The 26,472-nt window shown below is 44.1% G+C and overlaps 1 protein-coding gene across 3 annotated transcripts in view; it reads right to left on the bottom strand.

Annotated features, from left to right (window-relative positions):
* COL4A6 (collagen type IV alpha 6 chain) overlaps positions 1–26,472 on the bottom strand; it is a 117,750-nt gene that overhangs the window by 2,364 nt on the left and 88,914 nt on the right. For 2 of the 3 annotated variants that reach the window (XM_089536487.1, XM_089536489.1), the window contains 28 exons: positions 26,347–26,457; positions 25,319–25,468; positions 24,996–25,100; positions 24,570–24,727; positions 24,002–24,181; positions 22,376–22,559; positions 21,026–21,079; positions 19,764–19,835; positions 18,296–18,403; positions 17,428–17,649; positions 16,987–17,148; positions 13,992–14,162; positions 12,243–12,386; positions 12,006–12,131; positions 11,175–11,356; positions 10,373–10,436; positions 9,524–9,598; positions 8,953–9,060; positions 8,107–8,214; positions 7,007–7,078; positions 6,163–6,288; positions 5,067–5,183; positions 4,272–4,433; positions 3,771–3,869; positions 2,797–2,943; positions 1,965–2,081; positions 1,366–1,557; positions 487–773 (listed from right to left, as the gene is read on the bottom strand). In XM_089536487.1, the coding sequence (XP_089392613.1) occupies positions 487–773; positions 1,366–1,557; positions 1,965–2,081; positions 2,797–2,943; positions 3,771–3,869; positions 4,272–4,433; positions 5,067–5,183; positions 6,163–6,288; positions 7,007–7,078; positions 8,107–8,214; positions 8,953–9,060; positions 9,524–9,598; positions 10,373–10,436; positions 11,175–11,356; positions 12,006–12,131; positions 12,243–12,386; positions 13,992–14,162; positions 16,987–17,148; positions 17,428–17,649; positions 18,296–18,403; positions 19,764–19,835; positions 21,026–21,079; positions 22,376–22,559; positions 24,002–24,181; positions 24,570–24,727; positions 24,996–25,100; positions 25,319–25,468; positions 26,347–26,457 (3,803 nt within the window). The remainder of the gene's footprint in view (positions 1–486; positions 774–1,365; positions 1,558–1,964; positions 2,082–2,796; positions 2,944–3,770; positions 3,870–4,271; positions 4,434–5,066; positions 5,184–6,162; positions 6,289–7,006; positions 7,079–8,106; positions 8,215–8,952; positions 9,061–9,523; positions 9,599–10,372; positions 10,437–11,174; positions 11,357–12,005; positions 12,132–12,242; positions 12,387–13,991; positions 14,163–16,986; positions 17,149–17,427; positions 17,650–18,295; positions 18,404–19,763; positions 19,836–21,025; positions 21,080–22,375; positions 22,560–24,001; positions 24,182–24,569; positions 24,728–24,995; positions 25,101–25,318; positions 25,469–26,346; positions 26,458–26,472) is intronic. The other variant, XM_089536488.1, reaches the window with a different exon arrangement.

The raw sequence follows: 26,472 nt of genomic DNA, 5'->3' as shown, positions 1-26,472 counted from the left end.
GATGCCAACAACCCTTGCATCCCGCTTTTGTGGCCCCAGACGCCTCCCATCAGTCCTCTAAAGAACCCTGTACTGCCCCCAAGTACTTCCATTTTCCTCTGCAGTCCCTCTCAAAATGGTGACAGTGACTCGATGTCACTTTCTGTCACCATTTTAAGAGGTACTGCAGAGGAAAACAGAGGTATTTGGTCTTGCTGTGGAGAGGATATGACTGATAGAGGGAGCATGGGAGCATTTGCCCTCAAACCCCATGCAGTTGGCCATGCTGGCTCTAATGCAGTGTTTCCCAAACCTTGATCCTCCAGGTGTTTTGGACTTCAACCCCCAGAAGCCCTAACCAATTTGGCCAACAAACAGGAATTCTGGGAGCTGAACATCTGGAGGAACAGAGTTTGGGAATGGCAAGCAGCCCCCAAGAACATCTTTGACACCCAATTTCAGCCCTGGAGAAAAAGAGGGTGCCTGCTCATGCTCCAAACCTCTTACCATAAGGAAGGAGTATCCAATCCAGAGGCTTCGCCAGCCCTCCGGACACTGTGGGATGGTGATGTCCTGACTGTGGACAGCCACTGCTTGGGAAGGAGCTTCACACACAGAGCAGCGGCTGATGTACTGAGCGATCTGGAAGCTGCTGACAGGCATCATGGGGATGGGCGCAGTGGTGGAGAGCCAGTAAGACTTATCGTTGCGGCTGGCATAGTAGCACACCTCATTGATGTTGCAATAAATAAAGGGCATCGTGCTGAAGCGAGGCAGACAGGAGCCAGCAAAACCTACAGAGAACAAGCAGGGATGCAAGGGGGAAATAAAACAGCAACAAGGTCAATGCCTACTATTCCCATTACAAGAATAATGAGAAAGCACAGAAAGCTGGGTATGTTTAGCCTGGAGAAGAGAAGGCTAAGAGGTGATATGATGGCCCTGTTTAAGTATTTGAAGGGACATCATGTTGAGGATGGAGCAAGCTTGTTTTCTGCTGCTCCAGAGACTAGGACATGGAGCAATGGATTCAAGTTACAGGAAAAGAGTTTCCACCTCAAAGTTAGGAAGAACTTCCTGACAGTAAGGACAGTTCAACAGTGGAAAATGCTGCCTTGGTGAGCGGTGGGATCTCCTTCTTTGAAGGATTTTAAACAGAGGCTGGATGGCCCTTTGTCAGGAGTGCTTTGGTTGTGTTTTCTTGCATGGCAGGGGGTTGAACAGGATGGTTCTTGAAGTCTCTTCCAACTCTATGACCCTTCGATTCTTATCCATGAAATACAATTCCTGAGCAGCCAAACAACATCCTGCAGGTAAGCGACTCACGATGCCATCCAACCATCCATCCATCCATCCATCCATCCATCCATCCATCCATCCACTCACCGAGGTCTTGGTTGTGCGCCTTCTCCTGGCCCTCCACATACAACAAGCTGTAGCCTTCCCAGAGCTTGTTCATCCCTACAGGGCAGGGCGGGATCTGCTCTGACTGGCTGTGCTTCACCAAGGTGTAGCCGACGCCAACGCTGCGCCCCGGCATGCCAGGCAAACCCAGCTGCCCTGTCTTCCCAGACTGACCTTGGGAGAAAGAGAAGAGGTTGGAGGCCATTTCTTATTGAGATATTGCTAGCAAGAAGAAGTTGAACATTTTAAGCAAATCCCCGAATAATCAATCTGCAAAAGTCAAAGCTGCAAATGGGGTGGGCTGAGTGTCATTTTAAAATAGTCCAGGAGGCTAAACATAATATGGTGACATTGCCCTCTCTCCTTATCTCTATAATGAGTTAGAAATAAAAGTTTTGGAAAATCCAGACATTTTGATGGGGGTTAGAGCCTCCAAAAATGGCTTTTCGTGGCCATACCTTTCCCATATGCAGATGTAAACACTGGAAAAGGGTGAAGATGTGTAAGATTTTAGGGAGAAACTGCATTTTTAAAACAGAAAAAAAATGATGCACTTAAAAAGCAATGTAGAAAGCATTTACCTTCAAATCCTGGTGGTCCAGGGCTACCTGGAGAGCCTGGATCGCCCACCATACCAGGTGCTCCAGGCAGACCATTGATCCCCATCTGGCCAGGTCTACCTGTCACCCCTTTGGGGCCTGAAAGAGAGAGGAACAGCCACCTCTTGGCAAGTTGTTTCATTGCCCCAGCATCTTCAGTTCACAACTAACAAGAGTCAGGTGTCTTAGGCTGAATCTTCACTGCAGAATTAATGCAGTGTGACACCACTTTAACTGCTGTGGCACCATCCTATGGGATCCTGCAATCTGTTGTTTGTTGCGGCACCAGAACTTTCTGACTGAGAATGTTAAACACGCCACAAAACTACAAATTCCCAAACTCCATAGCATTGACGCACGGCAGTTCAAGGGGTTTCAAAGTGCATTATTTCAGTTGTGTAGATTCAGCCTTAGATACTTAGACCGGCTGATTTTAAACCTTCCATTCTACACAGCTTGGCACAATGTATAGGGTGGTTCAAATGCAATTTATTTTACTGAGTAAAAAGATAGCAATGGCCTTTATCATTGCTTTTGAAACCTGTAAACAAGGAACATGGGAGGCGGGGGCACTTCTTGAGAACAAAAACCAACCTTGCTGGATCTGACCAGGGATCTGCCCATTGCAGAATCCTGCCCCCAACATTGCTACCAAGTTTGGAAATAATATGATTAAAAGCAACTTGTTGGCTCTAACTCAGTTTAAAAAGCAATCATTATTTTAGACATTAAATGCCTTTTTAAAAAATAGAGACCAGTGTTTCTTGGTCACTTTAAAATATTACTAGGCATCCAAGTAAGGCACTGGTTTTACCTTGCTGGCCGACTGGTCCCTGGAATCCCGGATCTCCATTTAAACCTGGGATGCCATCAATTCCTGGAAGTCCAATGAACCCAGGAGGAACCTTGATGTCTTCGGGTTTCTGTGTCAAGCCTGGAGCTCCCTGGAGACCAGGAAAACCTGCACATAATAGGAAGAGAGTGACTTGCAAAGATGGCACAGTATCGCTAGGATGAAGCCTGAAAATAATCCAGTCCCTTGTAGTTAGAGGTGTGGGAAAAAAACCCAATCTTGATTCGGTTGCATTTTGCCAAACACCAAGTGCTCTCTTCTCCTATCTTTGATGAATTAAGGTCCAAAGCACACTGCAGAAATAATCCAGTTTGAGACCACTTTAATTTCCCTTGCTCAGTGGTAGGGAATCCTGGGAATTGTATTTTATGGTGGCGCCAGAGCTCTCTGACAGAGAAGGCTAAGTGTATCACAAAACTACATAATTCCCTAGCACTGAGCCAAGGCAGTTAAAGCAGTCTCAAACTGGATCATTTCAGCAGTGTGTTTGTACATTAGTTGCAAGACTTGATTATCAGGGGCTTTCTACTTGCAAGGGAATTTTGTGTGTTGCATTTCATTTTATTTTTTTGCATTTAAAAATTGTATTTTGCAGTTAAAAATGATACAGACTTTTGCTTGCTTTAGTACTGTACACATGTTGTACAGTTCGTTTTTCGACTGACCAAAGCATGCCTGCACTTTGGATTCCAGCAAGACTCTCCATGGTAATATTTTGTTGCAGGTCCAACTTGTGGCTCCCATATTTGTCTCAATTTGGTAACAGAATGCAAACCTAGACAAAGCCTGCAAACTCAGTAATAGTCCCTGAAAGAGAAATCCAGCTTTTGGTTCATCTTATAACAGATGAATTGCTCAGATACAACATCTTATCTCCTATGTATTGGTTTATGCCCAAAACTTAGCCCATTCCCCTTGACCTGTTTGGCACTTACCTCGACGCCCAGTTTCACCTTTCGGACCTGGGAAACCTGGATCGCCTGAAGGGCCATCTTTGCCTGGCATTCCCATGGAGCCTGGTTCACCTCTGAAGCCTGAGATGAAAAGATCAAGGTCACAAAATACCCAATTTTGGACCAAATCATGGTGACAAAAGATTATCTCATTGAAATACATTAGTACATAGACGTGGCACTCCATTCTATTTCTCTGTTACTGATCGGAGTCAGATAAGGCCATGTACAGTCAAGCCCACCGTATCCATGGATATTTTATCCATGGATTCAACCATACACTGGGTGGCAGCACTATGAAGTTCTTAAGCGCATTGACTTTTAGTTTAACACAGTTTTGGGCCGAAACACCCATAAGATGGCTCCGATTTCCCCATAATAGTGTCAATGCTAATTTGAGAAGAAGAGTGGCTAGAAGAAGATGACATTTTATGCTCCTAGAAGTGGTTTGAAGGTAATATAATGAGTAACACAATGCCCTACCTTTGAATCCAGATGCTCCTGGAACACCACTGAGTCCAGAAATCCCCATATCACCTTTGGGGCCTGGGAAACCAGGAAGACCCGCGAATCCTGGGGTCCCTGTGTCCCCTTGGTTAGAAGCTGGACCCGGGGGTCCTCGAATACCAGGGGGTCCTTGCGGGCCTAAGGAAAATCAAAAATAGAACCAATCACCCAGATATATAACTTTTGCAGTCCCAGGTGTGTTTCTAAAGCAATTTGCTAAGCTTTGATAAGAGTCGTAGGGGCATTCTTTCTTTCTAATTCAGGTATTTTCTCATGGCGGGATAACAGAAACTGCAAGGATGCACATATTTGCAGCTCGGTACAGGAGCCCCCTGCTTATTCGACAAGATATGGACCTGTCAAAAGGCAGAAAGTGTTGAAATGCAGAGCCCGTATCACTGTATTTTATATTATATTACTGCATAAGCACAAATATAAGTATGAATATGAAGTCAAAGGCTTTCATGGCTGGCATCCATATTTTTGTGGGGTTTTCGTGCTATGTGGCCATGCTCTAGAAGAGTTCGTTCCTGACGTTTCGCCAGCATCTGTGGCTGGTGTCTTCAGAGAAAGACCAACGTCTGCTGGAGGTTCACTATAGAATTATGCTGGAGGACCTCCAGATGCCTAGAGAGACCTTCCACCCTCGACCACCATTAAGTGAAATTGCAGTTACAGATACTGCGAATACATGAGTGTCACCTACATTCCATTAGAATGACTCTTCAGCGTTACCCTAAAAAACCACGTACATTGCTCCTGACTCCCTACCTGGTATACCATCCTCTCCAGGACGTCCGGCATCTCCAGGTCTCCCAGGAATCTTAGATGGAAGGGAAATGCCAGGAGGGCCTCGCAAACCAGGCAGACCCAGGGTTCCAGGACGACCTAGAACAAGAGGAAAGAACAATCAATAGCAGGTTCTCTGTTTGCTGAGAGGCAGATCGGCTGGAAGAAACATAGAAGATGACCTACTTACTATATTAGCAAACTTAGGTGCTGAGTTATAATAGCTGTGTAGCCAAAACCGGCCCACTAAGATGTTGAACTTTAGAGTCATGCTGAAAGACCCAGAAGTGCCTAGAGAGGAATCTCTAGGTACTCCAATGTGATTTTATGGTCAACCTTTGCCTGAAGTAATTCATCTCAATAGGGTTAGCCGTTATCCACAGGTTCACATTCCCATGGTAAGACCAAGAATGTATCCTACATTGATACGGGGTCATGCTGTACTGTATCACCCCTATTACTACTACTACTAATCAACATAACATTTAGTGCTTTTGCATGTTTTAGTCCTTCACACTTATATTTTTGTCATCCTTACAACAATCTTGTAAGGTTGTCCCAAATTACTATCTCTGGCTGCCATTCTGTGTGGGATGAGTACAAGCAGATGGTTGTTTTGGCCACCTGATTGAATTTGTGGCATATCTGAGATTCGGCTGGAACTTCCCAACCCATGGTCCACTACATTAAACACTGTTGTTATGCGCCAATTCAACATCAAGTTGGCTTTGACTTTCGGTAATGCTGCGAACGAGAGACTTCAAGAGGCCATGTTCTTAACATGCTTTGCAAACTCAAGAGTAGCTGTGGCTATCTTGAGTGAACCAATTCCCTTGTAGTGAGGTCTTCTTATTTCCTCCTGCCTCCCATGTTCTCTTTCCCAATAAGCCACCTTTCAATGTGCCCAAAGTATGACAGCCTCGTTTTAGTCATTTCAGCTTCTAGCGACAGTTCATGCCTGGTTTGCTCCAGGAATGCATGGACTTATCTTCTCAATGGTGCATGGCATCTGGAGAACTCTCCTCCAGCACCACATTTCAATTGAGCTGGTTTTCTGCAGTATTTGTCTGATACTTACCCATATCTCCTGCAGGTCCTTTCTGCCCAGGAAACCCCGGGACTCCACGCTGAAAACCTGGGACTCCCTGCTCTCCTTTGGCACCTGGAAATCCCGCAGGACCTGGAAGTCCAATTTCACTTGGACCTAATAGGAGGATGGAAGGGGAACAACCAAAAAAGCCCATGAAACACCTACAAAGTGCATCACTCCTTCCCTTATAGCATCCTGCACCGACACTGGCTTAACAACCGTTGGCAAGAGACAGCACTTAAAAAGAAACCAAAAGGGGTGGCAGAGAACAAAATTCCAAAGAGGAATGGAGAAATTCCAACTTTAGTATTTATTGATTTGGGTACAGGGTAAGAAGAGGACAAATGAGCTTACTTGTTAGTTACTATATGGCTTATGGTTACCCTAAGGACAACCTATCATGTGGTTTTCTTAGCAAGAGAGGGGTTTTGCCATTGCATTCATCAGAAGCTGAGAGGGTGGCACTTGGCCTAGATCACTCAGTTGGCATCCATGGATGAATGGATATTTGAATCCTGGCCTCCCAGATTCCTAGTCCAATATTCAAACCACTATACCACAACGACTCACTTTTCTTGGCACATTTTGCTTCAAGGAGGTTTGTTACTGAGAATGGGAGTATGACCCAACCAAAGTCATCCAGTGGGTTTCCATGTTCAAGCAGGGATTTGAACCCTAGTCCTTTGGGTTTCTAGTCCAACACACAAACCACTACACCACCCTGCCCCTCAGACTACTTATAGAATAATGAAGAAAAGGGCTTTAAGGGCCCACAGGTCCTCAGATATTCTGAGAGATGGCGAAAACAGATACCCAGAATGACTCAATTTACCTGGTGTCCCAGGAGAACCTTTGGTGCCTGGTAAGCCATTTAGACCATTCAGACCTGGAAAGCCTGGAAACCCTGTAGAAACATTCAAGAAAGAAGGTGATACCAAATAAGAGGCAGAAGCGAATACATTGGGAAGCAAGACAGTGCATTTACAGTCAGCCCTCTGTATCCACAGATTCTTTCTCCACGGTTTCAAGCATCCACGGTTTGAAAATATTCAAAAAATAGATAAATTCCAAAGAGCAAACCTTGATTTTGCCATTTTATATAAGGGACACCATTTTACTATACTATTGTATATAATGGGACTTGAGCATCCACGGATTTTGGTACCAAACCCCAGTGGATACCAAGGGCCCACTGTATTTTATTCATCAAATACTTCATCTTTTGTCCCAACAGGACTTCAAGGACCCTTAAAACATTATTGTCAGTGATAGAGCTTATTCCTATCCCACCTTGCTTCCATTAAGCTCCAGGTGACATACCTGGCTCTCTTTCTCCTTATTTTATCTTCACAGCAGCCCTGTGAGTTAGACCAGGCTAAGAGAGAGAGCACCTAGGCTTCATCCGCACTGCAGAAATAATCCAGTTTGACACCACTTTAATGGCTCCATCCTATGGAATCCTGGGAATACTAGTTTGTTGATATAGGTTCCCTCTGCTTCAGCCACTTGGGGCTCATTCACATTACATACGGCAGCATCGCTACTAGAAATAATGCAGTCTGGCACTACTTGAAGTGTCGCAGCTCCATCCTTTGGACTCCTGGGATTTGTAGTTTGGTGAGGCCCTGGAGCTCTCTTGCTGCGAATTCTAAATGCCCCTTGCTAACCTGCCAATCCCAGAATCCCACAGGATGGAACCATGGCAGTTAAAGTGGAATAATAACACAATAATAACACAGGGCCCTGCTGCTATACGTTCCCCTTGATGGCTCCACAGCTCCATTGATCAGTTCTGCAACTTCACGAAACATGGGGCAAAACCCTTTGCAAAAATGCGACTGCCCCTCCGTTCCACCCAAGCAATCGATTCTTGGTTCTCTCTAAAAGAGAAGAAAAATCTAGGGAGGAGAGGGAAAAGAAACAAAGCCATGCCTTTTAGTCCTTGGATGCCGGGAAGTCCTGGAAGTCCTGGGGAACCACGCTGTCCTGGGGTCCCTGGAAATCCTGGGTTGCCCCTTGAGATACCAACTCCAGGGACACCTAGGAGGAGAAAAAAGAAGGAATAACATAATTAAAGATTAAGCATCTTGGTTCTGGCACATATAGCTAAACTTGGAAGCCAGAATGCTCATTGGGGCCAGTTATGGGAAACATGTAAAAGAGCTTCATTAGGTACTGATTCAGTTCTGGGCACAAATCAAAGTCCTAGTCATGACCTATAAAGCCTTATAAGGCTTAGGTCCAACCTAAGTGAAAGACTGGATCTCCCCATAGGAACCTGCAAGAACTCTAGAATCTGGGTGATATCCTACTTGGAATCTATGCTTTAAAATAATAATAATAATAATAATAATAATAATAATAATATAAAATTTATTTATACCCCCACCTCTCCAATTAGATTGAGGTGGCTAACAACATTAAAAGAACATTAAAACACAATTAAACACAATATCCCACAAACCCACCCACCTACAATAAAAGCAATACAATGAAATGATTAAAACAAACTATTAAAACAAAAAAGCAGGCAGTCGATGGGAGGCAACTGAGATGCTAATCGGGGAAGAGATCCGTCTTGATCGCTTTTTTAAAGCAGTCAAGATTAGCAATATTCTTCCAACTCTATGATGGGTTGGACCAAGTAAATCCCTTGCAATATGGGCTTTTGAGGATGAAAACTAGTAAAGGAGATTATCTGTGCAACCAATGAGCTCATCTTAACATCTGCACATGTTGTGCTTTATCTTGTAAATGATCCCCAAATGGCTCAAATACCTGGCGGTCCTTCTTGGCCGATGTTACCGAGCACACCTTTCTGCCCTTTGACCCCGGGACTTCCGGGGAATCCTGGGTCACCCTTTGGCCCATCATAGCCTCTCGCACCTGAAAAGAGATCACACAAAAACCAATGATTCCATAGCCAATGTAAACCACCACCATTCGGACAACTGGGCTGCATCTATACTACATCTACACCGCAGAATTAATTCAGTTTGACAGTGCTTTTTAACTGCCGTGGCTAAATGCTATGGAATTCAGGGATTTGTATTTTGGTGAGATATTTAGCCTTCTCTGTCAGAGAGCTTTGGTGCCACAACAAAGTACAAATCCCAGGACTCCATAGGATGGAGTTGTGGCAGTTAAAGTTGTGTCAAGGGCAGTAGCCTAAGAGATCTGCTCTGTAATACGTTGCCTAAACAGCTGATTAACTGTTTAGATGATACACTAAGTTATACTATTCATCCATAGTTCTGTACTAACTATTAGATGACTGCTCCTTTAAATATACTCTGAATCTGGCATGGATTCACTGCCTTGCTGGCATGGGCCCCAATGTTTTCTTTACCTGGAAATCCAGGGTTTCCGCGTTCTCCTTTAGCTCCTACACCGCCTGGGATTCCAAGAGAGTCTCCTCGGTCACCTGGAAGAATAAAATACAAAACCAATCTACAGTTTTCAATTTGTGTATCTACACAGTGGTCCAAAACCACTAGAAAACCTTGCTGAAACGACACAGAGACTGTCCTACTGTTCCATGCTTCTGCTCTAAGCCAAGTCAGGAGCCTTTGGGCTTCAGAAACGGTGATCAGGGCACCAGTCAATTCCCAGGAGGGAGCGAATGTAAAGAACCTGTTCAACTGTGCTGAAAGCTGTTACCTGAATGCAATGATTCCCAAACTCTGACCTTCTAGATGTTTGGACTCTATCTCCCAGAAGCCACAGCCATCTTGATCAACAATCTGCGGTTCTTGAAGCTGAAGTCCAAAACACCTGGAAGGCCCAAGTTTGGGAATCGCTGCCTTCATGCGTCTTCTTTTCACTGAGCCTGTTGCAACTACAATGCCGCTGCAGAGGATGCGACGGCTAATCCAACAGGCTAGATTTTTCTTTTTTACCTTTTCCTGATCCCTTCATTTTTGTGCCTTCATGCATGATGTTCTGGAGAACCTGAGAACATGCCTCTTTCATAAGGCTTTTGTCAGCCTAATAGAAGCTGTTACCCAGCTCCATTTTTCACTGGAAATGTAGTCCACTATTCTGAAGTGGCAGAAGTGGTTTAGAGGAGTGAGAACAAGACAGCTACCAGATTTTACATTAGCTGTCTTTCACTATGGTAGATTTGTGGTTTGCAAAATGGAAATGGTGTGTATCTATATCTATATCTATATCTATATCTATCACATCAGTTACTTACCCTTTGGACCTCGTAATCCCATTGTCCCTGGGAATCCTGGTGAGCCTGATACACCCAAAGCACCCTGAAGAGAGAAATTTCATTTAACCATCATTAATAACACCGAGTTCAGTGTGTAACAGAGGATGCAATCCTGCCTATTGGGTTTGCTCTCCTATCTTTTGCTGGTATGCAACAGTTCTATACATCTCTATAAAGAGCAGGATTAGGCATCTGTCAGAGGCTAAGGGGCTGCATTGCCCGCCTAGGACATCTTGGAGTGCTTTACTCCCCTGCAATAAAGTATTCTGGTTTCCTCCCAAATGCCCTAATGGTGGCATGGAGAGAATTTTCTCTACACTTTTCACACAGTGTGTTTGGGGACATGTGGAAACCAAATATTTTTTTCAATTTTGTTTTATCTCAAGGTACTTCAGTTTAGTCATCTGGGCTTCTAGGGGGCATTCAAGGCTTTATTTACCATAAGACCCATTCACTTGTATTTTTAGCAGTCCATATAGTATCCATAGAGCTCCAGCACCACATTTCAAATGAGTTACTTTCTTCCTGGCAGTTTTCATCATTTATTTATACCCTTACAGGTGGAGTTCAAAAATATAGCTGTGTTAGTCTGCAGAATCAATACGTAAAGAGATCTTGTAGCAGCTTTGAGACTAACGGAAAGAAAGAGGTTGGCAGCATGAGCTTTTGTAGGCTTAAGTCTACATGCTCAGATGCATTTGGAAGGAGTCTATGAAAGCTCATGTTCTCTCCACAGACTTATACCCTTACATTCATTGGGAAAAGAAACTGGCCTACTTACACTTTCTCCAGGCATCCCTGGGAACCCTAAAATGCCAGAAGCGCCCTTCTGCCCTGGCAAGCCAGGAGAGCCAAATGGTCCTGGGAAACCCAAGTCTCCAGCTGGTCCTTTCTCTCTGCTCGGCAACCCGGCTATTCCTGGAAAGCCAGGCTGCCCCCGCGGCCCAGGAAGACCCTTGTCTCCTACAAAATGAAAAAGACCGCAGGGATGGTTATGTCGAGTTGGATGATTCTGCAGAAGGGCAGCTGATCAATTTCATCCTATGTGTGCAATCGACCATTTCTGATTTGGATCAATAGAACGTTACAATAATTGGAGATTCACTCAAGAAAACAAGAAGAACCTTGATGGACACCTTGCAAAAAATACGGTGAGCCAATTCCTTCCCTCCAATTTTTTTTTAAAAGGACTTTCCCCCGTCACCCCAAAAGCAAAATTTGGGCCCAGGTTGAATTAAAAGGGCAAAAAACATTGTCTATGTACAGTCGTCTCTTTGCATCTGTGGGGGTCTGTTGCGGACTCTCTTGCGGTTCCAAAAATATGTGCGACCTCAAGTCCTCTTAATGGCGATGCACCACCAGATAACTGACAAAACATACTATTCCATACTATTTGAATCTATTGTATTTTCCATCACCCTTGTATTTTATGCCATACTGTCTTTCATATCTTTCAAGAACCATATTATATTCTTTAAAAATCTTTTTGAAAGTATTTTGCATTTTACATCTGTTGGTTTAGGACCAAACTGCAATTAACCAGAGAACGAACGACGAACAATTATGGACAAATGTGGGAATGGGATGTTGAGAAGTGAACGTCAAACAGTACCTCTAGGTCCTGGAAATCCTCCAAGCCCAATAGAGCCGGACTCTCCTTTGTTTCCTTTGAGGGTGACGGCCAGTTCTGGGGGTGTGACAGCGACAGGACCAGGGGGGCCAGGACTACCTCTGTCCCCTAAAGAAGCGACAATTGAAACAATAGTGATGTAGGGTAAACCCACAGTGAAAATGACTACTTGTTGAAATGAGCTGATTTAAATTGGGGGTAAATTTAAAAGTGTCTTACCTTTCGGACCAAGGAGTCCAGGAAACCCAACACTTCCATCTCTTCCTGGTGCTCCAGGAAATCCTTTCATCCCCTCAACCCCAGTGATTCCAGGTAGGCCTGGCATGCCAGGGAAGCCAATGACACCCGCAGAACCCTTTTCTCCTAGATTCAAGGAGTAAAGCATGAGAATGTGTTTACAGCCAAACTGGTCTAGCACAGTACTCTCAAGTTTTTCAGAACTAGGATCCACTTTTTGACCACACAAACTTTTGTCTTGGTTCGTCACCAAATATTTGAATAAGTGTGGCACTGCTCTTGCAATCCACCTAGAGCCAGGGTAAGACTCAGTTGTGGGTCATGATCCACCATTTGAAGACCCATGGAAAGCTAAGATTTGGGAAGCGGGAGACATGATTTCCAGGGATCTGGATATCATAGCTCATGGGTTGTTCTGCTCTTTGGCACCCTAACTTGTACACCTGGCCTGATGGCACATGGGCACCAGAGGAAGATGGCACTTTGACGCTCTTGACAGAGTCCTTTCTCTTTCTCCTTTGGATGGTTTAGGCCCTCAGCGTTGAATTACAAGGCATGGAATTAACATCCATATTCTAGCACTCTTAGCCTGGCATCCTATCAGTGACATACACAGGTGTCATTACAATGTGCAACAGTTACGTTTAGCAGACAGCGTTGTACACAAGGTCCTTGGTATCCAGGACCCCTCATGGATACCAAAATTAGTGGTGTCCCTTATATAAAATAGCAAAATGAAGGTTTGGTTTTTGGAATTTGGACTCTTTTTGGAATATTTTCAAATTGTGGGTGCTTGAATCGATGGATAAAAAAAAATCCGTAGATATGGAGAGCTAACTAAGTTGAACTGCACATGTGGGACTGTCACACTGGACACACAAAGTAGCATGTGAATGCACATTGCCTCTATGTGTTGTCATTGTGCACTTGGACAGCAACTGCATTATGAGTTGTCATGAGTTGCCATGTGCATTGACCACTGATCCACAGACACTGCATTATCTTTTTGGTGCTTTCTCTTGGTTATACCACAGTAAACATATGGTATTCTTGGTTTCATAAGTGTATCTCAGAATTGCTTAGTATCTGACTTTTCTAATTGCTCTGATGCTTTCTCTTGGTCCGGCCAACATCACAAGTCCCTTTGGTGAGGACACAGGAGAGAGCATTCTCAGTGGCTGGTCTCACTCTCTGCAATTTCCTTCCATGGGAAGGCTAGGCATGCAAAGACCTTTGTGTTGAGATGTGCTTTTAATGTGCTTTTCATGGCAAGATTTATTCAGAGGTGGTTTGTCACTGCCCAAGGTCACCTTATGGGTTTCCATGATCAAGTGGGGATTTGAACGCTTGTCCTAGTCCAAAATTCAAACAACTACACAATGCTGGCCCTACTCCCACTAATATTATTATTATTAACCTTTATTTATAAAGCGCTGTAAATTTACACAGCGCTGTACATACAATCTTATTAATTGGAAGGTTCCCTGCCCTCAGGCTTACAATCTAAAAAGACACGACATAGAAGGAGAAGGGAGTGGTGGTGGGGAAGGGGCCTGTCTAGTAAGATAATACATATAAAATACATAGCAATACAGGAAATGATTCAATAAAACAGACAACAAAAGAACATCAAATAGCAAGTGACAATTATGCAATGCAATGTGCGTGTGTGTGTGTGTGTGTGTGTGTGTGTACATGGGCTGATAGATCTCTAACATTGATGTTTGTTACCTTTAGATCCAGGGAAACCTGGATTTCCATCTGAGCCCAAAAGGCCAGGCGATCCGGGAAATCCTTGCTCTCCAAGACGTCCTGGAAGACCATTAAGACCTGGGAAACCCTTCATGCCAGCAGGGCCTGATGGACCGGGATCCCCACTTTTGCCTTTTTCTCCGGGAAGTCCTGAATCAAGGCAGACAAGCACTAGTTATATCAGAGTCTCGCTTTTCCCCCTCCTTGTGCCAACTTCCAAGCTGTTTTACTCTGAGCACTGCATTTGTACATGACAGATGAATGTCAGAAATGAAGTAAGTCATGCAGCCTTTTCTAAGATGCACAGGTTTAGAAATGCAAAAGTAAAAGGGAAAGCATTAGTCAGCTAACAATGAAAAGGCCTAGGAAGGTTACTGCCTACACCACTACGCAACTGCCAATAGTGAAACCCCTTATGCTTTGGATAATTTAGGCAAAGCTTGAGAAGTTATCTCTTTTAGATCACAACTCGCAGATCCCCATCTAAAGCTGAGATGGCCAGTGGATTCTGGAAGCTACAGTCCAAAGAAACAACTTGTTCCAAGCCCTGAACGTAGGATATATTTCAGTCACCGTTTGGGAAACCATATGGATTGCACTTCTCAATATTCAAGTCACAAGTTGGGATGACAAACATTGGGAACATCAAATTCCACTTGCTAATCCCACCATTAGGCAGAACCAAAGGAGTTAATGATGGATCTCTAGTTACTGAGCATTTTAATTTGTTTTACTTTTTAAAGAAAATGAACAAACATGCCAAATGAACACAGTTCAACATCCAGACATTGGGCTGTAAAGGACTTAGAATAGATCCACTGAAATCAGTTACTTAAAATTAGCCATGGCTGTACTATGACTGCTTTCAAATGGATCTATTCTAAGCCTAAGTCTGGATCCAATTCATCATTTGCAAAATGGTGACCATGCTGCTAGGTCAAAATAATGGTGCCCACCATGCTGAATCTGGCCTCTAAATCCTTCATTCAATAAATAAATATAATAGTAATAATGGTGATGATAATGATAAGGGGTGTCACCTACAGTCAATGCGAGTCTTGTAGCATTAAAAGCTGGGTAGTTGTTAGTCCAGGAGCTTTTACGCTACAATGCCTTTTTCTCTCTCACCTTGACAGCCTACGTGGAGAAACCAAAAACCAATACAGTTTGACATCGGAAATGGAGAAGTTGGTGGTAAATGGAACAGAAACATGATGAGGAAAAACAGACAAACACAGAGAGGGACAAGGAGAAAAGCACAAGGCGGTGAACCAGATGAATGACTTGGAATACAATGGAGCGTAGCTGTACGAAGCCATGGTTAACTGCTGGTGGTCAAGACCCAGTCTTACACTATGTGTAGGCTGCTTTGCAGGAAAACCTTTCAGCTGTAGCATCAAGAGCTACAAAGAGTCCCCTCCCCTCCTCATAAGTAGGTGGGTTGTACAGACTTATCGCCATGGATAACTCTTGCAAGTGTTCCATGCACACTGAAGTACCTCTTGACACTACTCTGCAATGTTTCCTGCCAAGCAGCTCACCCATGCGCATGATTCATGTTTAAAAAGAAAGGCAACACTATGTCCAAAATGCTAGCCATCTGGCATTTCTACTGCTGCTGGTTGAAAATTAAGGAAACGGGCAGCCATTGATAGGCTATCAAACGCGATAGTGTGAAATGGACACTTGTACATAACAACCACATTGAATCCCATTTTGGGATAAAGGCGGGATGGAAATCCAATAAATTGGTCAATAGACTTGAGCTTTTTGGCAGGGGTGTGCAACATCTGAAGCTCCAGACTCCAATCCCCAGGAGCCACAATGGTTCTGGGAATTGTAGTCTGAAATATCTAGAAGGCCAAATCTGGCATGCCTGCCAAGCTTTTCTTTCCATGGTCTGCCATGGAAACCAAAGGCTATGACTTGTCCATTCCTTAGACATACCCCTGCCCTTTCTGATAGTCCATTTTCAAAATATTGCAGTATATACAACTCCAAAGATGAAATATTCAGCTATTTTTGGGAGGACAAAGGAATGATAGAGTGTCCAACTTCCCAAAGGGCTTACAGGCTGTCCCTTTTTCTGAGCAATGGTGCAGAAAGATGAACAGTCACAGCAGTGCTTTGGAGAAAGCAAATGAGAAGAGAATGATAAAGGACACCAAGTTACATTCTGTAGGCATGCCTGCAAGCAAATCATGCATGTGGGTCATGAAAATTAGTAATGAGTAATGAAGATCTAGAGTAAAAGACGCTCAATTAAGAGAGGTCCTTCATCTCCAGATAAGACAGAGGTACAATAAACTTCCTTCTGAAGTCAAGTAGCCAGACAATTCCAAACAGTAGATTCTGGATCTAGGAGTACAGTCAATCCCTGGCCACCCATCATGTACAACAAGGTGGAAAATCCCCACAAGGGCAGGGACATCCCTTCCCATCATCCCCACAATACAACCAGAAGTGACGTGATGCTATCTTGGATTTCGGAAATCGGCTATATTCCAACTGAAATACAATGGATTCCTACAGGGTTTTCTTAAGGGCACTTGCGGCAATTGTGGGGGGCAAGGGAAGTCAAACTGCCAGATTTTTGTGGAGTGTACATGTTTGCCTTGGCCATTTTTCAGCCAATGTTGGGTTTGTTTTTTTTAGGTCTAAGAGCTTTGGAGGTCTCCAAAATGGCCCACTGAAGCTGAATAATGGCTGTGAGATGAATTTTTTGTGAGATGCATTTCTTCAGTTGCATTTTGTAAATCTTTCAGCTTCATCATCCAGTATGGTTCCCTACTTTCAGAAACCAAGAATCTACTGAAGGCATCTTCCAGCCTCCAAGCCACAGCAGGAACTTGGAAATCTTCGTCACATCAGGCCCAAATGCACCACCATGAAGCTATAGAAGCTGAGGGGCTCTGTCCATAGAAGGGTGGGTTGGAAAGCAGCACATTCCCTCCCTGTTTGAGGGGCTACATACCTTGGGATCCTGGGAAGCCGACGACTCCCACTGGACCTGGTTTTCCTTTGATGCCAAGTGGGCCAACTGGCCCTGGAGGTCCTGGAAGTCCAGGAATACCTGGAAGACCTGGTTCACCACCGCTCCCTTTTATGCCTGGCAGGCCTGACCTCCCATCTAAACCTGAAAACAGAGAAACAAGAGCTTGGAAATGACTTGGAAGGGGCAGGAAAACAATTTTTACTGCATTGTTTATTGCAGATACAGTGCTGCAACTGTGAAAGCCTTTATTTCTCCAGCCCTCTTTCACCATCCTTCCAATGCTGCTGCTACTGAAAGACTGACCAAGATATGTCTGTAACAGCAGCAACAGTCTCCTGTTCAAACATTAACCTGCTCCAATCCTACTTAGCTGCAGGGCCATGCACTTTTTGACCAGAGAAGGATAGCAGCAGAACTAACCTTTTGGTCCGGGAAGTCCAGGATCCCCAGCAAACCCTTTATTTCCTGGCAATCCGGGTCTCCCAGGTTCACCTCGAGCTCCACTTTCAGCCCCAAACACTTCACCAGGAGGACCCTTTGCACCAGGAAAACCAGGAGGACCTGGATTTCCAGGCAAGCCATAGGTCCCCTCTGGCCCAGGAGGTCCTTGTATTCCTGGGTCACCACGAATCCCTGGAAAACCTAAAATAACAAAAATGTGTGGGACACCAAGATTTAAATAACATTCCCATTGCAATCGCCACTGGAATCTCTCTCTTTCTCATTTATTATATCCTGCAAAGGTATCATAAGAGTTGTCAAAAGATACACGAACGTGAAATGCTTGAAACCAACTCCGGACCGATGTAAATTAATTTCTCCTTCTCTTTGCCCTTGACATGTGTATTTTATTGATTTCCTGTTCCTGTTTTTTTTGTAGTGATGTTTTAACTTTTATATTGAATTTTTATCCTGTATTGTAATGTTTTAAATTTTGTAAGCCGCCTTGATCATATTTTGGAAAGGCGGGGTAAAAATAAAATTTATTATTATTATTTATTATTATTATTAAAACACTGAATGAGTGTAAGTCCTAACATCATCAGTAATGGTAATTTTGTGTCGTTGTTCTATGAGATTGTGACTTGGTTGAATTGTTTGATGTTCTTTCAAACTATTACAGATGGTTAAAAACTGTTTTATTGACTGCATCCCACCCTGACATCTTCAGGTATGAGTCAGGATATAATAACAGGTAATTATTGTTGCTGTTATTGTCATTGTTGTAACCTTCATTGCTGCTTCTTTGGAAAAACTGCAGCTCTTACCTGGCATTCCCAGATCTTACCTGGCATGCCTAAGAGGCCGATCAATCCTGGTACACCTGTCTGTCCTTTTACACCATTGAATCCCGGCTGCCCTGGAATGCCTGGGAGTCCTTTGCTACCCTTGGGTCCTGGATAAAAGAAAACACCCATTTAGACTGCAGTTTTGCCCAAGACTCTCTTGGCTGCTGAGGAAAGAAGAGCTGCCATCCCCACCTTTGCTACCATGTGCCCCAATATCCATCACTACTGCCACCCCTCTACATTGTCTCTGGATACCTAACTCAGAGCAAGCCAAGATAGCAAGTGTGGTCCCGAAGATGAGCTGGTCCGCATCAGAGCCACATATGTAGGCACCATACAATCCGCCCCATACACTCAGGGCCTCTGGGGGATACTGACTTCAATCAGCCAGAACTAGACTGGCAACTGTCACCCAGTCATTTTCACTGACCGCCCCTAGACTGTGGAATGACCTGTCAGGAGATATTCAACAGCTAAACCTTCTGTCTGAATTTAACATTAAAGACCTTTCTCTTCCAGCATGCCTATCGAGTCAATTGCAAACTATGAATTTTGAAGTGGTACATTTCAAATTTTATGTTGGATGATTTGAATGCATCCTACGTTTATGTATTTAAATGATTTTTTATGTGTTTTAATCTGTATTGTACCCTGTCTCGAACCTTGGGGAGAAGCTGGTAATAAAATGATGATCGTGGTGATGATGATAATGATAATTATTTTTGTGACTAGCATACTCATGGTAAAGTTGCTCTCCAAGGCCTCCAAGTAGTTAATGACTGTGCTTACAGCTTTCCTAACTGTAACGCAACACAAAAGCAGAAAATCCTAACCTACAGATTTTTAGATCCTTCAGCACAATGCTATGATCCACTTCTAGCACAATGACTTCCAGACTTAGTCCTCCAAGTGCTTTGGACTTCAACTCCCAGAAGCCCTAGCCAATTGGGCCAACAATCAGGAATTTTGGGAGCTGAAATCCAAAGCATCTGGAGGTTCAAAGTTTGGGAACCACAGTTCTAGCAGAAGTTGACCATAGAGTTGTGCTGGAGGATCTACAGATGTCCAGAGAGAGCACTCTTCTAGGCATTTGAAGGCACTTGAGGCAATTCTATGGTCAATATCAAATGGAAGCTGATTATAGATAGGGACATGTTGGAGGACCTACAGGTGCCCAGAAAAGTCATCATGGTCCTATATTTGCAGTTTTTCCACTTTTGCAGAGGGTCTGCAGGGACGTAGCCAAGGGGGGGGTTCTTGGGGTCCGGACCCCCCCTTCCATTAGAAAAATGAATGGTGCGTGCTGCTGCGCTGCAGCGCCCAAGTCCCATTATAATGGTGTCACTTAGTCTGGACCCCCCCCCTTCCTAAAATCCTGGCTACGTCCATGGGGTCTGTGCCCCATACCCCACAAAAGTTAAAGGCCAACTATAACTTGTAAGCTTTACACAGTATAAAGTGTCATACCTGGAAATCCCGGAGACCCTGGAAGCCCAGGTGGACCGAATGCTCCAGGAATTACGCAGGGCAAGGTTATACCTACAGAAAGAACATGCATCAAAACTTTCTTTGGCTCCTTGTAATTCAAGGAAATTTCAGGAAGAATATTTATCCATTTATTTATTTTGATATATATCCCACTTTCCTTCCAATATAGTACCCAAAGTGGTTTACAACGCCAGTTAAAAACAGTGGCAGCAATCCAACACCTATTCATGTGGAGATGTATTTTGCCATTCCTACACAAACCCACATGCAGAACAGCAATGCTCCGCAAGGCATCTTGGTGACTTGGTGCTCTTGCACATTGCATAGTGACAACGAGCAACTCCAAAGTGCAATGTTCCCCTGTGATGTGCAGCGATGATGTGAAATTGCAGCATGAAATGTTGCTACATGTACAACTCCACTTCCACCACTGTCAGCTGAATACATGCATTGCCCAGTGGTAAATACTTCACCCCGCATGTTTAGGGTGATTTACACGCTTGTAATCTACCACATTTTACAGACGAGTGTAAGATTTTCTTTCTAACTCCTTTGGTAACTTTGCTTGCCCCTTTCCTTTGAATGCCTAGACCTTATTTCTAAATGCTCAACTGATGCTTTAATGTCCAAAGGGATCTTGCAACACCTTTGAAAGATATGGTTTGGTAGCATGAGCCTTCGTAGACTTGAACCTACTTCCTCAGATGCATTAAGTTACTGCAATGATAGAAATTTGGGGACTGAGGGCAAATTTCATGGGAGGGACCTACATCCCTGCATCGTTTCCCAGTTTCTACATTAACAGTATTTGTCCAAACAGTCACTAAATAAAATCAGAATATATTATACATTTCAAGCTATGCAATCAACTATCTGAACTATGAATATGCTTTTTCTTATAGACTTGGAATTGGGATGCAGGACATAAATCTGGTTCTTGTGCAGTATTTTTTAAAACTGCTTTTGTTTGTCACATTGCCACTTTCCGGTCCCCATGCAACAAGCAAAGATGTCGGAAACACATAGCCACATGGAAACAGACACTGAGCATTTAAGCACACGGTTCGCAGGAGGGCAGGGGGAAAGCACATGTAAGCAAGCTTTCTGTGTTCCCTCGAACTTCTTCCACCACCAAATGTGATCCTCCCATGCCGCCCTGCCCACAGTGTCACACAACATGCGTTTAAAGTGGATCCCCCCCGAACACCACAAGTGTGACAACCGCCAGGCCTCACTCTCACCTCCCTGAGCGTCTAAGACTCCATTACCAACCTCCTCACTGCAGCAGCAATCACCTATACCAGTTAAGCAAAGGAGGAGAGGTTAAAACAGAGGCAGGGAAGGCATATAAAAGGAGAAGAAAGACCACCTGCAAGAATGCCCAGTGGCTTGCTCTTGAATCACAATCCTACCATATTCACGGGCATTGCACCAGATGCATAAATGAAGACAATCGATTCCAATGGAAATTCATATTGGTCTTAAAGCAACTGCAATTGTTTGCATATGTACACAGTGGGCCCTTGGGATCCATTGGGGTTTGGTTCCAGGATGGATACCAAAATCTGTGGATGCTCAAGTCCCATTAAATAAATACAATGGTGCACTAAAATGGTGTCCTTTATAGGAGTGGCAAAATCAAGGTTTACTTTTTTATTGAGAATATTTTCAAGCCATGAATGGTTGAATCTGTGGATATGGACCGTATTTTGGATGTGGAAATGAAGAGATTATACATGGAAATGCTTTGCCTGTGAATACAGCTCAGGTAGACTTGTAAACACTGCAAGCTGAAATGCATCTCTCTCTAAACAAAACATTACATATGCATAAAAGACATAGTAGTAGTTGTTGTTTTAAAAAAAGAAAGCAGAGGAAAAGAAAGCAACACACTGCAGTTGTTATATTTTAAGAGTCTTTTAAATAAAGCTGGCATTAGAATGAAAGAATAAGGGAAGGGGTTTCTTTTGTTTACTGGACAATAGAAAACCAGTTCAAATGAGAATCTGGAAAGTGGTTCTCAATGGAAGGAAACCCAGAGCATGGCAAATTTTTGGACAATTCCTGGAATTCTGCAACTAGTTTGCTAAGGGATTCTGGGAGTTATAGTCCCCAGAGGTGATTTTTCTAAGCCCTGGAAATTATTTACAAATCATTTTTCTATTGCAGTTGCAGTTGATACAAGACAAGGCAACGGGTAAGAGACCACTAATACTAACCCCCATCCACCACTTCTCCTCTTTCTAAAGGCAATGCTATGAAAGACAAGCCTTTACCCAGAGCGACAGGGCAGGAGGCATCAATAGCTGCCCTTCCTTGCCATGCCATCACTAGCCATGCCAATGAACACAGGCTGCGATTTATATTGCTCAGTTTTCTCCCAGACTACAACTGCTCTGTTGAATGGCAGCTGTATGATTAAGACAAATAGAGAGTATTAATATTACTTTTGGTTCTTATTGCAGAAATGGGTTAAAAATCTGAAATCCAGTTTGGCTTCTTTGAAAACTACGGTGTCCAGGTTGCTCCTTGTGATCAACTAAGAGTAGGAAATTCCTCCCCCCCCTTTGCTACAGATGCAAATGATGTACCTGGAGGACCTGGAGGACCAGGTTGTCCCGGAAAGCCATCAATTCCTGGCTCACCCGGAGGCCCACGGATTCCAATGGAGCCTGGGAAACCAATGCCAGGAAGACCGCTCTCACCACGCCGGCCCATTGCTCCGGGCAATCCTGGCGAGCCTTTGTCCCCTGGGTAGCCAAGGCCACCATCACCCTAAACATAAGCAAAAGAAGAAGGTGGGTTTTAATAAATAAAATCTTTACAGTGAGTATAAAGGTTAGAGATTTCATCAAGACTGGTCCTTCTTGGCTTGGAAAGAGAAGCTATGGGGTCTTGCAATGCGCAGCTCAAATACAAGGCAAGCACCACCATTCCTGGTAACTCCTCCAGTTTGGATTTATTAAGGTCTAAATCCAGTTGTTGGTTCCAACTGAGAAGACTCCTTGAATCAGTGGGAACCTGATGAATTTGTTAAGTTTTGAAGTTCCACTGATTCAATGGGTCCTCCCCAGTTGGAACTGGTCATCTAAGTTAGGGTAATGCAAACAAACAGGAGAACATCTACCTCCCACTAATCCTCTTCTCCTGCAGTAGGGCTTGCAAAACTAGATTTCCCAGACCTACGTGCTCCCTATATAATGCCCTGCCAGAAGACTTACTACTCTACCTTCCACCCTCCTCCTGCTAGTAGCAGCCACCTAACTCCACAGGAAGGAAAGAGTGTCAGAAGATCAATGATGGGTGGATGGGAAGTATTCAAAGGTGGAGATGGAGGTTGAGATCACTTCCTACCATATGCCCAGGTTGGTATGCCCTGGTCCAAACTGATTCTTTTAGGCTCAGATTATGGAGAGCCATTCTTCAATTTCGGGGCAATTAATTCAGTTTACTCCAAGCCAACTAGAGTCTGCAAAAAGAGGATCACTTCGCTATGTAAAAGAACACCCTCAAGAACAAGGCTGGATCTTGAAAGCATGGCTGGATCTTGCAATCTATTGTGTAATGAAGCCAGGATTCTGAGCATGGTTGACATGCCAGGTTTTTCTGTTGAGTAGGGCTCTATTAGGCTTCTTTGCTCCCTAGGAATTCAGTTGTTATCCTCATAGTAGCAGAGTAGCAGTGCATTTTTCCAGTAACTATAGATTGATGTGAGCTATCTCTGTTATTATGCAAAGTCTTTCACAATGTATTTTGGAGTTACTTGTTCCTGAATGGGTGATTAAGATCCATAATGTTTACAGAAGGCTTGCTCCAGATGGAGATCAAAACTGACACAGCTGGTTTCTTTCTAAGGGCTAATACAAATGCCTGCATTTTTCAACTCAGGGTGGGGATGGGACTTGCCATATTGTCTTTATGATTATGCCACTGATTTCAGGGCAGGGTTTATCCCCCGTAGTTGGTCAGACGATGGGCAAGCCAAGTCTGCAAATAATTTTTACCATGTCACTTGTACAAATCTTTTTCTGGCTTTTTATAGCCTCTTTTTCTTGCATGTTTCTGCTCCAGAGTCCCTTGCAAATATTGAATCCTAGTCTGATGATTCCCACCATCCTAAAATAGCCCTCTTTTTTAGGACCTCCTGGTTCCTCAGTGATGAAAAGCACAGTAATTCCATGCAGGGACAGCAAGGGTTTCCGATGGGACATACTTACTGGAGGTCCAGGGAGACCTGGCAAACCTGAGGAACCATCTGGACCAGGAATCCCAGGGACACCTGAAGGACCTCTGGGGCCAACATCCCCAGGATCTCCTCGGATTCCTCTGCTGGTTGCTAACACTGGTTCTCCTTTCTCTCCTTTGAAACCCGGAAGGCCAGGGGGACCGAGGATACCCTGAAGGTACAAACAAACAAGGAGTCAGTAAACAAAAAGATATGGATTCCCTAGGAAATCACAGTAGAGGAGCAGACCTGGAAGACAGACTTCTTTGGACTGTGTGTGTGTTTGCTCCAAGTCGCCTGTCAACCTATGGTGATCCCATGAATTTCATAGGCTTTTCTTCTGCTTAGAAGTGGTTTTGCTCATTCCTTCCTCTGAAATATAGCCTACAGAACCTGGGATTTTTTGGTGGTCTCCTGTCCAAGTACTAGCCAGGGCTGACCCTGCTTAGTTTCCAAGATCAGATGGGATCTAGTGCTTTTGGACTTCAGCGTATTATTTATGCAATGAATGGCAGCCCCATTCCCCATCATCAGTGAACAGAGAAATTCTCTCTCCTTACCGATGGCCCACGTGGGCCTGGTTCACCAATGCCTAGATCTCCTGAAGGACCTTTTGGGCCAACTTCTCCTGGCCTTCCAGGCTGACCAGGTGAACCTGGCTCTCCCCTTGGGCCAACTCCGGTCAGCCCTCCATCGCAAGCACAGTCGCCTCCTTCACCTTGGAAAAGAACGGCTCACATCAGACACAAAGCCAAAACATAGCCTGCACACATAAGCAGACCCTACTCAACTACAATGAGGTGGAATGGCCCATAATGTGAATGTTTGCCCAGGAAAGTAGAAAGAATATCATCTGAACAGATGCACAGAAGACTGTGCTCTATATATTGTGTTCAACATGCCCAATGGGAAAAGCCCCATCCCATTATTTACTCGGTGGTTATGTCATGGTGAAAACTCAAAAGGTTGATGAGAACCCTGCTCACCTTTGTACCCTTTTGGACCGAACCTCCCTGGTGGCCCTCTCTGCCCAGGGACTCCTGGTTCTCCGGCTTCTCCTTCAAGGATTCCATCTGGTCTAAAACCAGGACCTGCAGATTTCAAAAAATGGGGAAAGGAAATCTGCTATGGATTTTGTGGGGTATATAGTTGGGAAGGGTCTAGAAATCCAAATGGCCATGAGCTACAGCAGTGCCTTAGGCCTGTGGAAACTCCACCAGTCATTCAAAGCCTGGGAAGAGTGAAAGGTATGCAGTTATGCACACCTAAATCACTGTCGTATGGGAACTGAACTTCAACCTGTACTTACGCAATGGCCCGGGTAGTCCTGGTGGTCCTGGCAAACCAGGAACTCCATCTCTGCCAGGTGGACCAGGCAATCCAGTTGTTGATCTACCTGGAACTCCTTGTTCACCTTTAGCTCCTGAAGCTCCTGGGTATCCTGCCTGACCTGGGGGACCTAGGAAAGACAGACATACTTGTCTTAAGTTCAACCTGATGTGCATAAAATCTCATTTATGTTGGAATCTTCTTTTTAGATTGGATTTTAGACTAGATTAAAAGGAGAGCAAGAGAATGTAAAGAGGGGGAAGGGAAGACGTATGTAGGATATGGACATAAACTAGGTATATGTATATGTGTGCATGTGCTTCCAAGTCATCTGTTGACTTAGGGCAGCCCCATAAATTCATAGGGTTTTTTAAGGCAAGGAACACTCAAGAAGAGGTGGTTTTGGTAATCCCTTCTTCTGAAATGCAGCCTATAGCACCTGATATTTGTTGGCAGTCACCCCCCACTAACCAGACCTAAACCTGCTTTGCTTCCAAGATCAGATGGGATCTGGTGCTTTTAGGGTATTTATATAGATTGATATGAACTGGCTATATTTGCAAAACAACTTATTATGGAAACTACGTGTTACTGAAACTCACTGCATTGAAACTACATATTCCTTCAAGGAAACTTGAGTTCATGCTTAGCTACTGAACACTGAAGGTGAATATTTCATCTTTCCAACCATAAAGTGTAAGTCTTTTTCTTTCAAACAGGAAAATCATGCAGGGTTCAATAATGCTGACCTTCAGTTAGCTTCCACACCTCAGTGGTATCATTTAAAAGAACATATGCATAAGTTATGTATATGCATACACAATTAATATCTTGCCGCACACCCAGTTTAAAAGGAGTAACTACACTGGTGTCTTCAGTGCTCATCAGATAGCATCCGAGGAACATCATGCATCTATTCCTCTTCCCCCAGCCTTTGCCCACCAAAACCAGCCACAATTGAGTCTCAAGCCAAGGATGTCTCAGGCCAAGGATCTTCAGCCACTTTACCTGGAAATGGTGCAGGATACCCTGCTTGGCCAGGAAGGCCTGGGAACCCAATGGGACCTTCGTCACCTCTAGGACCAGGGATTCCTGGTGTCCCAGGCTCTCCAGGAGGACCTAGGGTGAAAAAGA

The sequence above is a fragment of the Sceloporus occidentalis genome, unplaced genomic scaffold (genome assembly GCF_023333645.1).
Source record: "Sceloporus occidentalis isolate IW3139 unplaced genomic scaffold, rSceOcc1.0.p SCAF_8, whole genome shotgun sequence".
Taxonomy (NCBI): domain Eukaryota; kingdom Metazoa; phylum Chordata; class Lepidosauria; order Squamata; family Phrynosomatidae; genus Sceloporus; species Sceloporus occidentalis.
Note: the sequence above shows the minus strand (reverse complement) of the source record. Positions and strands in the feature narration are given on the sequence as shown.